The 14,106-nt window shown below is 51.7% G+C and overlaps 3 protein-coding genes across 5 annotated transcripts; 1 reads left to right on the plus strand and 2 right to left on the minus strand.

Moving 5' to 3' along the window:
- Positions 1–222: 222 nt before the first annotated feature.
- FOXO4 (forkhead box O4) lies at positions 223–7,158 on the plus strand. Of its 2 annotated transcripts, XM_017670397.3 has the most exons (4): positions 224–1,128; positions 4,391–5,095; positions 5,244–5,450; positions 5,682–7,158. In XM_017670397.3, exons 1-4 carry the CDS (start codon positions 676–678, stop codon positions 5,694–5,696), a joined length of 1,380 nt encoding a protein of 459 aa, XP_017525886.1. In that variant the 5' UTR covers positions 224–675; the 3' UTR covers positions 5,697–7,158. The 2 variants fall into 2 exon arrangements, with proteins under 2 accessions (XP_017525885.1, XP_017525886.1); XM_017670396.3 differs by having other exon boundaries at positions 223–1,128; positions 4,391–5,450.
- Positions 7,159–7,701: 543 nt separating this feature from the next.
- CXHXorf65 (chromosome X CXorf65 homolog) lies at positions 7,702–9,612 on the minus strand. 2 transcript variants are annotated; one of them, XM_073227949.1, is made up of 5 exons: positions 9,426–9,612; positions 9,218–9,304; positions 8,881–9,015; positions 8,493–8,561; positions 7,702–8,060 (listed from the first exon to the last, which is right to left on the minus strand). In XM_073227949.1, exons 1-5 carry the CDS (start codon positions 9,448–9,450, stop codon positions 7,942–7,944), a joined length of 435 nt encoding a protein of 144 aa, XP_073084050.1. In that variant the 5' UTR covers positions 9,451–9,612; the 3' UTR covers positions 7,702–7,941. The 2 variants fall into 2 exon arrangements, with proteins under 2 accessions (XP_073084050.1, XP_073084051.1); XM_073227950.1 differs by lacking the exon at positions 8,493–8,561.
- A 370-nt stretch (positions 9,613–9,982) lies between these two features.
- IL2RG (interleukin 2 receptor subunit gamma) lies at positions 9,983–13,697 on the minus strand. The gene is made up of 8 exons (XM_017670361.3): positions 13,537–13,697; positions 13,163–13,316; positions 12,775–12,959; positions 12,429–12,568; positions 11,849–12,011; positions 11,157–11,253; positions 10,838–10,907; positions 9,983–10,481 (listed from the first exon to the last, which is right to left on the minus strand). The coding sequence occupies exons 1-8, from the start codon at positions 13,649–13,651 to the stop codon at positions 10,389–10,391; spliced, it is 1,017 nt and encodes a 338-aa protein (XP_017525850.1). The 5' UTR covers positions 13,652–13,697; the 3' UTR covers positions 9,983–10,388.
- Positions 13,698–14,106: the final 409 nt, after the last annotated feature.

A 14,106-nucleotide genomic window follows, 5' to 3' on the forward strand; every position in this document is an offset into this window, starting at 1 on the left:
GATGGCTGTCCCGGCGAGTGGTAAACAGAGACGTCAGGCTGGGGCTGTTGCTTGGAGCAAAACAAAAAGGAAACCCGGGGGGCGGGAAATAGCGGGGATCTGGTAGGGAGACTGGTGCCGGAATCAGAGAGGCTGTGGCCGCGAGGACTTGGGCCCTATTAAGAGTGGAGGGACTGGAAGAGGCGGGGGAAGGGGAGTCAGGGGAGGGGCAAGTGACGCGGGGGAGCGGGGCGTCGGGGAGGGCAGCGATCCTGGTGGAGGAAATTTGGGAGGAGTGTCGGGGGGTCAGCAACTTAAAAGGGGGAGGGAACTGAGGCTAAGGAGACTTTCGGGAATGGAAGCGCAATGTATGAGGGGATACCGTGTCTCTGGTTTAAAAGAGCAGGAAGCTGAGTGAGAGGTTGGAGAAGCCTCTTTGCTTAGGCGGAGGTTACAGGTGGTATCTCGGAAAGAGCTCTGAGGCTGCAGGCTGTAGTCGTGAAGAGAATCAGATAACTGTGTGGAAGGGACAGCTTGGGGGTTAGCGACCTGGGGCGAGGGGAGAAGTTAGCTACTTTGTGAGGACTGGCAGGAATGTGCCTCCTGGCCCTCGGTGCTTCCCCCCTGGGGGGAGGCATCGTGAGGGACTGTGGAAGGCTCCTCTGAACGCTGAGCGGCGGAGGTCCAACTCCACGTATGGATCCAGGGAATAAGAATTCAGCCACAGGGGCTGCCGCGATCATAGACCTCGATCCCGACTTCGAACCCCAGAGCCGTCCCCGCTCCTGCACCTGGCCCCTTCCCCGACCAGAGCTCGCTACAGAGCCTCCCGAGCCACCAGAGGTGGAGCCAGGTCTGGGAGAGAAGGTACACACGGAGGGGCGCTCAGAGCCTATCCTGTTGCCCTCGAGGCTCCCAGAGCCGGCAGGGGGCCCCCAGCCCGGGATCCTGGGGGCTGTAACAGGTCCTCGGAAGGGAGGCTCCCGCCGGAATGCCTGGGGAAATCAGTCATATGCAGAACTCATCAGCCAGGCCATTGAAAGCGCGCCTGAGAAGCGACTGACACTCGCCCAGATCTATGAGTGGATGGTCCGCACTGTGCCCTACTTCAAGGACAAGGGTGACAGCAACAGCTCAGCAGGATGGAAGGTAACTGTGACACCCTTACCTCCGTCCCAATACCATTTGTCCCTGAGCCCCCTAGCCTTCTTACTTCTTACTCTGGGGCCCCTTTTACGCCCACGTTCAATCAAAAATTACACAAACATTTACTTAGGCCATGGTATATGCTGTGCTCAGTGAGCTTGATGCTGGAGGATCACAGATGAAAAAGACTGTCCTGGCCCCGCAGAAAATTGAATTCTCTGCATACTGCTCAACACTACCAGCACTTTGGCTTGGGCTGCCCCAAACGCTTATTTCCACAGAGAAGTCTTTATCCCATGTACAGCAGGAACTGTGCAGATTGCGCACACGGACCTCGCTTTTCCTCCTTCCCCCACCTCTCACCCCAAAACCTTTTCTCCCATTCCTGTGGGATTATTTGGATTCCCTGCTGACTCCCAGTACCTCAGTGTAGAGGTACTGTTATAGAACTCTACCCAAGAGTTGGAGTGGAGCTGCAAAAGGAAACAAGTGATATTCACCTGGTAAGGTAGCTGATCTTTCTCACTAAGGAAAAAGGGGGCTGTGAGCTGCTACCTGCCTTGGTTTACACTGTAATGTCAAGAAACTCCCTAGCGAGGAGCTATCCAAGTTTGGTGGGAGGTTGGGAGAGTTTTCATTTGCTATTGAGGAATATCAGTCATGGAAAAAGAGAGAGGGCCCTGACTTTAAAGCACAAGGTTGGGAGTTCCTTTGGCCTTCCATGAAGAAACCGTGTGAGTAAAGGTCTCATTAGATGTTCCGAAAACTTGTCCTAAGAAATTTGGGGTTCTAATCACAAAATCTGGTGGCTTCAATCTATTGACATCTTGCGCCCCCATAGGTGGTGAAGTCCGCATATAAGGAAGAGTTGAGCCGGCAGAGGGTCTTCCCATAGGTACACAAGAGCAACGGATCAGATCTGCTGTATCCCTAGGGGGTGGGCAGAACAGAAAAGAGAACAGCTGACTGAGACCCTTGGCACTATTTCTGGGTACACTGCCACGCCACAGTCTCAGCTCATAAAGAGCTCCCCTCCTTGGACCCAGCCTGCACAGCTGTTTTTCTTTTCCCTTAGGTTCATTTTCCAGGGTAGAAGAAATAAGCATGAGTTGTTAGTTGTGCTGTGGGAGTGCAGTCCCTCCTTATAATTTACACTTAGGGCGTTTTAGTTTACAAAGTAGTTTTAATTTTTTTTTAACTAATCTTCACAGCAGTTCTGAGATTCCACATCTTGCATATTAGGAAATTAGGGAATAGAAAGGTTAGGAAACAACTAATAGCAGTAGAATGAGGACCTAAATTCAGGTCTAAGTATAAATAATAAATCATGTGCCCTTCCTGTAGTCCATTCTGCCAAACTCTCTTCATTGGAGCGATGGCAAATCCGAGTCAGGCTGAGCCTGGGGCTTCCATGGTTGTCCCTCCTTACCCCCAACCCCACCCTACTCAAGGGGGAAGCCTCATGACCTGGACTGGCTTCCCTTGTGATGTGCCAAGGTTACTCCCACCCCACCAGGGGGCGGCACTCACTTAGGACAAGAAAGCTTGGTTTAGGTGGCTTGATGAGCAATTAGCTGTCACTCCCCTTCCCACAGGTAAGAATTACATAGGCTTTTAGGGAGCTGACCTCTCCAGGTAGGAGGCTGTACCATGTACTAGTTCCGAGACCCAAAGAAAAAGTTATGAACAAATAGACCTCGGGCCTCATGAGTACCGCATAGTAGGGAAAGGAATGGGCCTTCTCAGTAGACCCAGAGTTAGAGGACAAAAAGGGGGAAAACTATGGTGCCAGAAGCCACTGCAGTCCTCAGTTACTAAAAGTCCCAGCTGGATGGACAAGCATGATTCCTTGAGGGAACTAGGAGTGTCAATGCAGTCAGAGTAGCTGGGATACCATTACTGTAGGGTGCTGTGGAGACAAGGAGTTCTTTGGCTAAAGAGCGCTGGAACAAGAAGCTGCTTAAGCATCTTTCCCCAGGCAAAGGGTCTCCTGATCTAGAGCAGCAGTCAGAAACATACAAAGTGATTTCTGACTATCCATAGCCTCAGCCTCCTAGTTCCTCCAAGCCTTTCTGGGCTCCTCCCAAGTTTCTAATAGCTGAAGAGTTCCATGTGGGAGGTCAAATGCCTGTAAGGTTGGAGATCTTCTGCACAAATTCCTAAGGAGAAGTAGGGGAAAGGAGGTAGGAAAGAGAAGGGTGGGGGTGTGACACAAAAGGCTGGTGTAACTAGCCTGGGGCAACCAGTAAAAATGAGCTGCTTTGGAGGCTCATGAAGCTGTCAATCTCAGCCCCCTGGGCCCCTGGAAGTAAGAAACTTATCTCTAACAGAATAGCAACAGTGAAGGAGGAGGGGAGAACATGGACCTCCCAATACCCAAGGCTGTCAGGAGCTGAGACAGCCTTATGAGGGGAGGCTCACTACTGTCACCCGTCACCGGGGGCCATGCACCAATCAGGCAACAAATATTGATTATGGTCTGGGAGCTTGGCACTCTGAGGGGCACTGTTGGGGCTGCCTGAGTGAACAGCATGATCTGGGCCCTGGGTGCTTACACTTGATGGGACTGATGATGTGAAACTGTAAACAATACAATATAGATAAAAATTGTGTAGAGAAGATTTAAAATGCCCAACCAGAAATTTGGCTGCAGAAGTCAAACAACCACTCTCTAAAAGAGAGGGGATTTAAACTTGGTCTTGACACACTGGTAGAATTTAGAGAGGGGAGGTCCTTCCCAGGACAAGGAGGGAAGAAAGGAAGAATCTGCCTTGTGTGTCTGAGGCACAATGAGAAACCGGGTCTGAATGGAGTTGAGGGTGTGTCTCAAAGAAAGAGGTTGGAGCTGTGGAATGCTCATTCCCACCTGACCCTAGTTCTTGCAGGGTCAGAGTGTGTCTCCCAAATGCCTACCAGCTCCAGCTAGCAAGCCCCCCATCCCCCGAGACTTGGATGGAATACAGTGCTGTGAGCTTTTCCAGGGTGGGCACGGTGTCCTCTGCAGTAGGTGGTTACTTAGGTTGTCTGGTGAACCCCTGTGATGGGAAGTCTGTGGCAGGTTATCTTGGGATGGGAACTGTGTATGGTCTCCCCACCATTCTCCCTCCCTCCCTTTGCCTGCTTTCCCTCTGGACTTGACAAAGCTTTGCATCTCTGGCAATGCTCCCGCTGCATCCTAGAGAGATACTGCTGAGAATTGGCTGATAGCCACTGACCTTCCCTCCACACACCTCATGCTCCTTTCCTTCTGCCTCTGCCCCTCCAGAACTCGATCCGCCACAACCTGTCCCTGCACAGCAAGTTCATTAAGGTTCACAACGAGTCCACTGGCAAGAGCTCTTGGTGGATGCTGAACCCCGAGGGAGGCAAGAGCGGCAAGGCACCCCGCCGCCGGGCAGCCTCCATGGATAGCAGCAGCAAGCTGCTCCGGGGCCGCAGCAAGGCCCCCAAGAAGAAGCCAGCTGTGCTGCCAGCTCCACCCGAAGGTGCCACCCCGATAAGCCCCGTTGGCCACTTTGCCAAGTGGTCAGGCAGCCCTTGCTCTCGAAACCGTGAGGAAGCTGATGTGTGGACCACCTTCCGTCCACGAAGCAGTTCAAATGCTAGCACTGTCAGCACCCGGCTCTCCCCCATGAGGCTAGAGTCTGAGGTGCTGGCAGAGGAGGAAATACCAGCTTCAGTCAGCAGCTATGCAGGGGGTGTCCCTCCCACCCTAAACGAAGATCTTGAGCTGTTAGATGGGCTCAATCTCACATCTCCCCATTCTCTGCTATCTCGGAGTAGTCTCTCTGGCTTCTCTTTGCAGCATCCTGGGGTTACAGGCCCCCTACACACCTACAGCACCTCCCTCTTCAGCCCAGCAGAGGGGCCCCTGTCAGCAGGAGAAGGGTGCTTCTCAAGCTCCCAGTCTCTGGAGGCCCTGCTCACCTCTGATACACCACCACCCCCTGCTGATGTCCTCATGACCCAGGTAGATCCCATTCTGTCCCAGGCTCCGACACTTCTGTTGCTGGGGGGGATGCCTTCCTCCAGTAAGCTAGCCACAGGAGTTGGCCTGTGTCCCAAGCCCCTAGAGGCTCCAGGTCCCAGCAGTCTGGTTCCCGCTCTTTCTATGATAGCACCACCTCCAGTCATGGCGGGTATTCCTGTCCCTAAGACCCTGGGGACACCTGTGCTCACACCCCCTACTGAAGCTTCGAGCCAAGACAGAATGCCTCAGGATCTTGATCTTGACATGTATATGGAGAACCTGGAGTGTGACATGGATAACATCATCAGTGACCTCATGGATGGGGGTGAGGGACTGGACTTCAACTTTGAGCCAGGTACGGCACCTGCTAATCACAGTAGCATCTCACAACCTATATATGCTCCTAGGTGCCCAGCTAGTCCCGTGATCTGAGCAAGGGGGGAGATTTGGAACAAGAGGTAGCTGGAGCTCCTGGGGAATTGGAGAGAGGATGACATATTAGAGTGGCATAGTTTCCAGATGGGACCTCCAGGCCCCTTGGCAGAGATGAGCCTCTTACCGTGTCCTCCATTTCTTCTTCCCACAGATCCCTAAGCCATGACGGGAAGCTTTGTCCCCTGCACAGAGGAGGAGGCAGGCGTGCCCATACCACTCTTTACCCTTGACCACTCCCTGGGAATTTGGGACCCTGCTTTAGAGTTAGGTGGGGTCTGCTCACACAGGTGTTGAAATTATAAAGAAAGAGCTGCCCCATATAGGAACTATGGGGGTAGGGAAGGGAGAGGGGAAAAGGAAATGGCTTATTCTCACTGTGCCAATTAGGGTATGAGGCTGCCTCTCAGGAGTGTCCCTGGCTCCCCCACCCATTTCCACCCCCTGGGTTTTATAGCAGGGGCCGGCAATGCTGTTGGAAATGTGAAGTCACCAGTGGCCTTACCCTGCCTTTGGGAGCAGGATTTTTTGTAGTCTTATCTGAGCTGGTCCAGGCTAACTTGAGCCTGGGATTTTTATGCAGTGGCCCCTTAGGCCAGTGGCATGTGTGTGGGGGTGGGTGGGTAGCAGGGACCTGAAAAGGCCAAGGTCTTAGCAGTGGAGTGACTTGCCTGGCCAAATCACCCTTGGAAGGCTGCAGATAAGAAAGGCTTTTTATAAACTTTTCAAGAAGTATAAACACCAATATAGAGATTTTTTAACAGTGGCAAGGTGCTAGTGATGAGAATGCTTTTTTCTTTCTGAAGGCTTTGTCATAGTGACATGATGCAAACACTACAGACATTACTTGGGGAAACACAGGGAAGTGGGGGAGAGAACTCCAGGGAGGTGGGAGATCAGCAGTGGGGAGCAATATAGTGAGCAAGGGGAAGTGCTCCCACGTGTTGCAACCAAGTCTAGAACAAGGTCTGTGCAGAACTAGTTTGAAGTTTCCCTAAGGAAAAATGAAGCCAGGTACCCTCCTTCTGTCACTTTGTGCCTGGGAGTGTGTGGTGTTGGGGTGCAGCCACACTCTCGCCTGACCCACTGTGTGCTAGTGCTCAAGTGGGAGGGTGCATTGAAGGCCTGGAATTAGTCTGTGGCCTGGGAAGGGGGAAGGGGGAGATGAGAAGGGGGGAAGGATTTAGGGTGGTAAAGTTAGGCACAGAGACCTCCCTGTTCAAGGACCCTCACAGCTGTCTCTGCCCTTCTTCCCCTTGCCTAGCTACAGGGGTTACATGGAAGTGTGTGTGGTGACAGGCAGGGGGAGGGGAGGAACAGGGAATTGGGAGCTGGGGAGCTTGGCCAAGGGTCTGGGAAATGAGTGGGGATGGAGGGTAATGTGGATCAGATTTACTAGCACCTGCCAGGAAGGCCATCTGGGGTTCCTTCACCCCAGCCTCCAAAGCAGCCCCTCCCCGTTCTGTGCCCCCGCCTTCCCTTTGCATTGTCCCCTCCCCCGCCCCTGCTGTGGGTTCCCATCATTTCCTGTGTCAGTGCCTGGCCTACCCAGATTGTATCATGTGCAAGATTGGAGTGGGGAAGTGTGTCAAATCAATAAATGAATAAATTCAATAAATGCCTATAACCAGCTCTGGTTTCTGTTGCCTTGTTGCTCCTCTTGGGTATGGGGGAGGGAGGGGAAAAGCAAAGGGCTGGCAGGAGGGACTGCCCGGACACCCAGGTTGGGGGTGGGGGAATTTTGAAAGGGGGAGGTGGTGGAGTGTGGTGGTGGGAGGGAAGACTGATCTGCCACCTAACCCAGCAGGAGTAAGCGGGCTGTCCTAGGGCCTGTCAAGGGGAGGTAGTCTGTTTAGAGAGGATCCCACCCCCTAGTCTTTCCCTTAATGGTTCATTGTACTAGACTTCACACCTTTCCTCATCCACCACCAGTGTACTCACCCCTGCCCTCTCCTGCCATTCCTATTCACCCTCAGCCTCCCCGGTGTCTGGGCCATACTTGAGCCTTGGCACAGATGTTGGGAGAATGAATCTTTCTTGCAAAAAGAACCTCACATTAAATTCTAGAAATTTCATACTAGTAATACTGCGCTCACTTGGTCACTTTATTTTGTTAGCGATGTTTATTGTTTCTATTCAGAAAGTCTGCTCTGGTCCTAAAGAGCAGACCCCTGCCAGTGGGCCCCTCTCCATCTGATTTGGACTGGAAGAGGAAAGGGTCAGTAAGTAAAGAGGCCCCTGCAGGGAATGTTCTACAAACTAGGGCCAAAGGCAGGACAAAAGAGGTTGGAGGCAGGTCTTGGGGCATAGATGTTGGGTTTGGAACAGAAATTCTTACCAGATGGTCAGGGTGGAGGAAACTGATGGTCTGGTGGGGAATGGGGGGTGTTGGGACAGACCACATTTGGGCAGTCTTATTGGGACATTGGGACGTTGGCAGAGGATTCAACTGAAGTGACTTTCTTCGCTTCTTGGCTTCTAAGTATTTTCACTCGGCTCTTCTCCAGTGAGTCACATTGTGTATGCAGGGCATCTAGGAAGCAGGAAAAGGCACTCCCACCCTGAGGACTAGATACCTCACCTACCCATCCCGGCCCTCCCATCGTTGGCTGGGGAGTAACTGGGCCTAAAGCTAGCCTGAGGAGTGATCTGCAGGCACCCAAGCTTTGCCCTTTTCCATGGGAATTGGAACCAGAACTCCAAGAGAAAAAGATGAAGGGAAAGATGGAAATAATGGGAGTGGTGAGAGCCCCTGGAGGTACACCAAGAAGATGACAGGAGGGGTAGTAACAGACTCACACTCCATCTGGTTTGAGCTCAACATCCCTCCTAAAGTGGACCTAGACTCTACTCCCCTTTCCTAGGATTATGTGATCCTACCTGCCTTATTACTCCAGTCCCTCCCTAAATTCTCCATCCCCCAGCTATACTGTGCATGTTCCTCCTTCCTCCGTCTACTCCTTACCAAGTAGCTTAGGTTCTGGATTCTTCAGGAGTGGCACAAAAGCTTTGTAGACATTCCTGAGTCGGGTTCCTGTGAACACGGTGGAGTGCTATCCAAAGCCTGTCATGCAGGCTCCACCCACCCTTCCAAAGCCCAAGATTTTAAGACCTTAATGCCCAGCACTACCTGGAGCTGATGTACTTTATTTCCTTCTCTCAGGACCATCCCTAGGATTACGTGGGGGGCCTACTTTGTGTGGACCTAACCCATTGTCATAGAGGTGGTGCCCTTTCTTAGGCTGACTAGAGATGTTTAGTCTGGATTCAGTTGAGGGCCATTTTAAGGACAAGGTTCACAATCCCACTGGAGGGCCTTGCCCTTTCTGTGGGGAATGCTCCCAAACCTTTACCTGGTTTCCCACACTCCACCTTACAAACATAGTAGGTGCTTCGAGTTGTAAGGAATTTGCTGGCATAGTCTCCAGGGGTCTTCATCAGAAAAAGCATCTTCATTGTCCCCGTTTCATCACACAAATCGATGGTGTCTAGAGGGAGGCCACAGGGTAACTGGGGCAACTAAGGAAGGAGAGTGGGAGCAAAAGGGGCCAGTGGTCCTATCGAGAATGAGTTGAAGGAAGCTGCCAGGATTCAAGGAGCTATCTTCTTGCCAGCAGGAAGGTTTAGGGACCAGAGATGACCTTACCACTTCTGACCCTTGGCCATGAGTCCCCTCCCTGAACTCCTCACCTGTTTTAGGCAACGCCACTTTACTGTGGATGTAATGCAGCAACAGGAGTACAGAGCAATTAGTATTGACCAAAAACTGCTGATTATCTGAGAAAAGATGGGATGGGGCATGTGGCCCTTTTCTAGTTATACTATCCCTGTGATCTCCACTGCCCTCAACCCCCCCACCGGCTCTTCACACAGACTCCAGCTCTATGAGGCCCCTCACCTCCATGTTTGATGAAAATGAACATGCTCTCAAGATCTCACTCTTCAGGGAGAGGCCTGATGAGTCATGTAGAAGGAGGGTGTTCTAGAGGCCTTGGTGGGCCAAGTGGGCCCATAGGGTTGGGGACTGAAGAGGCAGATGGATTGCATAGGCTCAGGAGGCCCAGGTGGGGCGGGCAGGAGAGAGCTGTTGGCAGTTGTGGATAACCAACATCCCTGGGGGTGGGGTCTGAGGCTGCAGTTGAGGGATTATGAGGTCAGAAGTGGTATGTGTGGCAGGAGGTGGAGTAAGGATGAGAGAAGAACCTGGTTGGGGTCTGTAAAAGATTTGTTGGGAATGGGGACAACGTGGCAAATCTAACTCCAAGCTGGACCGGAAGGAGAGCAGGACACCTAGAGAAAAGCAAGTTTCTGGAACAGTACTCTTTTCTAGTTAATTTGTAGTACTTCTGCCTTCATAGCATGAGTCTACTACTCCTTTTTCCTACCCTCAGCACTATGCTGATCACACTTATTGCACCCCATGTTTCCCTTGCTCCCGTGCCCCAACAACAGACATTCTTTAATGATTATCAACAGAAACTTTATTTCTCATTGATTTGGGAATAACTGAAGGGTAGATGGAAAGAGGGAGGGAGGGACAGCAGGACGGCAGAAGAAACAATCCTGAGAGGAGGAAGGCTGGATTGGGAGGGATGAGAAACACGTACAGGGCAAAGGGGCAATTCTCAAGTAAGAGATATTGAATAAAGGGGCAGTTATAGGGGGCATAAAATTCAAAATCAGCCATGGTGGGGCAAGATGAGCATCGGACTGGCTGGCTCCTCTGAAGGGAAGTTAGTATAATTTAGGGCTACAGGACCCTAGGGTTCCGTCAGAGTGTCAGTGCTCAGGTTTCAGGTGTCAGTGTGTAACACAGAAGAGCCCAGTAGGGGTAGCCCCCAGGCCTCACCCCTAGAGCCTCTCATTTTGGGGGAATCTCACTGACGTGACATAGCCGTTCACTGTAGTCTGGCTGCAGACTCTCCGCCAATCCTTTAGACACACCACTCCAGGCCTAAAGACAGATAACTCCAGGTCAGGGGTCAATTAGGGGCAGGAAGGAAAAGACTCAGACTCTGTCCCAAGGGAGCTCTCATGTCTGCAACCACTGTGATTATGGAAGGGGCATCTGCACTCCTGGGCCCCCAAGAACATTTTTTCCATCAGCTTCAACCCACCTATAATCAGTTCTTCTGTGTGTCTCTCTCTGTCTAGCCCATCCCCCAATTGATCAGCCACATCCTGACAGTTAGCTCAGCACTCCTTCCCTCCCCTCGGCCCCCAACGCCTGCCCTCCACACTGTCTGTCTGTCTTGTTGGCAGGCAGTGGGCAGTTGACAAACTGCGGTCTGCCTATGATAACGTTCTCACCGAAAAGTTCCCGTGGTATTCAGTAACCAGATCCTCTAGGCTCTTGAGGGTAGGAATTCGGGGCATGGCCCTGAGGGGGAGAAAGAGGGAGCAGCAGCACACTGTTTATGCTCTTCTGTTGCCCTTCTCCCCATTCTCCCACACTGAACAAAAGGATTCTGTATCCTCTGCGCCTGAAGCTTCTATGCATCACCATGCCCACTGAGGGTGATCCCTCATTCCTTACTGTCCCACCTTCTATTCCTGGAGACCCTGTAAGAACCCTCCTTTGCTATTCCCAGCATTCCCCCTTATTTTTCAGGGATTCTTGAAATCTCACCGTTCCAGCCAGCAGTACACACAGATGAGGCCGATAATCAATCCCATGGAGCTAAGGGGGATAAGCACAGCTTCCAATGCAAACAACGAAGGATTCTCTATAGAAAAGGAGAACAAAGAATGGACTTATATTTGTAGTGTCCCTATTACGTGCCAACATGTACAGAGCCCCGACTTAGTGCCAGGCTCTGTGCTAAACATTTCCCATATACATAATCCTCACAACTCCCAAGGCACTGGGGGTGAGGAGGGAACCGGGGTCTGGTGGGGAGCCAGTTACTATCTCCATTTTGCAGATGAGGAAACAGAATCAAGGAGGTAGCGTGGTGCTCAAGGTCAAAGAGGTAGTAAGTAGCAGAGACAGGTTTAAACCCTAGATTTGTCTGGTTCCAAAGCCATCTTCATTCACCATGCAGACTTTCTAGGAATACTGCAGGGAAACCTTATGCATTCTCTATCCACTTTGAGCACTCCTCAGCCTCCTTCTCAAGCCACCCCCTTCTCTGACAACACACCCATCCAACTCTACACAAAATAACCCTGCTTCCTGGGAGGTGGTGTTGAATGGTGAGGAGAGATGGCCCACAAACTTTGGGAGCTTAGGGGTAGGGAGATAGAGCAAAAGTCAAGTCGTTCTAGAAAGGTTGGGGTGCTGGGATCATGGATTGGGGTGATGTATTAGGCTCACTGTACCCTTTGAAGTAGTGCTGCCCCAGTGGATTGGTCGGCTCCATTCACTCCAATGCTGGGCACTCCCACAGAGTGGGTTATAGCGGCTCCGAACCCGGAACGTGTACAGTTTCTGCCCATCCACGCTAGGCAGAAAGAAGCTATGCCTATAGTCCACTGATTGTTCCTGGGGGAGAAAGAGGGTGAAGGAAAGATGAATGTCTGCAAAAGATGGAAGGATTAAAACCACTGTCCCTCCCTGCCAGGCCAGCATCATCTTCTGGTTCTTCCCAGTGCCCTCCTCCACTCTTGACTAATCAAGCCACACTACTTACTCCTTTCCCCAACTAGAATCTAATGCCTACTCTCCAGATCACCTGAAAGGCTTCCTTTGGTTTATCTACCTGTCTGACACTGGGAAGAGTATGGATAGGGAAACCTACGAGGAAAACTCACTGGCAATGATTGGCAAAGGTGCTGGAGGGGAGTAGAGGGTAGACAAGAGAACAGGAGATTGGGATCAGGTGCTCCTATTTGACTGACTGAATCCTTTCTTCCCCACCTGCTTGGCCTTAGCTGCTGCATCCGTATCTCTGTCACTCACAGTCCAGCTGCGGTCCCAGTCGCTCCGGTACTGCACCAGGTGCTCCAAACAGTGGTCCAAGTATCTGTTGCTCCAGCTCAGTTCTAGCTGGGATTCACTCAGGTTGCGAAGAGTTAGATTCTCTGGAGCCCAGGGGATCACTGGAGACATGTGTGCATGTGTGGTCATTCCCCTGACCTAGACAAGTCAGGATCCTGAAGGCAGTGCCACTGACCCTTCCTCCCTTCCCCATCCCAATCCCTCACCTCCTCCTTTTTGCACAGTACCCTCATGGTGAAGGAATACCACTCCATATACTCCAGTGCCCCACAATATCCCCGGATGCATGAGCCCCTTTCCAAATTACCCAGATCCTGCAGTTTTAGCATCTGTATGGCCTGCCTCTTGGGTTCCTGTGGGTCCTGAAGCTGGACAACAAATGTTTGGTAGAGATGGATCTCCTCTTTTTGCAACCAACAGCCAGAAGTTATCTCTTCAGAGAATAGATAGTGGCCACACTCCCGAACTTTATCATCATCTGAGTTCTTGTACCTAAAGAAGGGTTGGAAGGAACAGAAACAGTGAGTGAACTTGGGAACTACAGATATCCGCAGCCCAGACTCATCTCTTCTGAACTGACTTATGAGAAAATAGTGGGGAGCCTGGGATGCCAGCTACCCTCTTCCTTGGTCCCCATGCAGTCTCCCGCATTCAGCCCACCCTTCCTCCTCCCCTATGCATCCCCCTTCTCATACCAATAGTACAGAGTCAAATTGGTGGGCTGAGGCTCAGAGCTGCTGTTCCAAGTGCAATTCATGTACTCGACATTGAACACAAAACACTGGACCTCTGGGAGGGGCCGGATGGGAACACTGAGGGTCCCAGGGAGTCTAGAGGTAAGGAAGAAATCTAGGTTGGGAAGAAAATGAAGTGGGGAAGGGAAAGAGAAGAAATGATGGTCAGAAGAAGAAGCAGGGTGACGTAGGGAACCCTTCCCCTTGCCCTCCCCACAGTACTCTTAAATTCTGCCTGCATACTTGTAATGTCCAGTGGCAGGTTACAAGTTTCTGTACAGTCCCTTCCCATAGCCTCCCTCCTCACCAGTCCCCTCCAGTCCCAGGTTTCCCACCAGCTGTGATGTCTTCATTCCCAATGGGCGTGGGGAGCATTGCGTTCAGCCCCACCACCAGCAGAAGCAGCTGCAGGAATAAGAGGGATCTGAGTGGCAATGGTGGCTTCAACATGGCGCTTGCTCTTCGTTCCTTGGGTGTAGACTGTGTTGGGAACCTGGGCCCCTCACCCACTACCCCTCCCCACCCACACATTTCCTCCTGTCATAGCTTCCGGTGGAAAGAACCTTAGAAACCAGGGCTTTACAGAGGGTGTGGCAAATGTGTGCTATGACACAGGCTAAATCCTCTGGGAGATTAGGTGTTAATCAAATTTGGAAGTGTAACACCACCTCTGTTAAGTGGTGGTACGAAGAGACTAAGGCTGAGAAGGCTGAGTGTATGATACTATCACAGACTCAAGAATCCTCAAACCACCCAGATCCTGGGAAGGACCTGTTCATCGCCACCATCACCATTCCCAACCACCTTTTCATCTAACTCATTTTGTCGTATATAGTACAGGGTCTGGACCCCACTCCCCCCCCACTTTCCTATGCCATGCTTCTTCCTTGCCTCACTCACCCTGA

This window comes from Manis javanica, chromosome X (genome assembly GCF_040802235.1).
Source record: "Manis javanica isolate MJ-LG chromosome X, MJ_LKY, whole genome shotgun sequence".
In the NCBI taxonomy this organism is placed as follows: domain Eukaryota; kingdom Metazoa; phylum Chordata; class Mammalia; order Pholidota; family Manidae; genus Manis; species Manis javanica.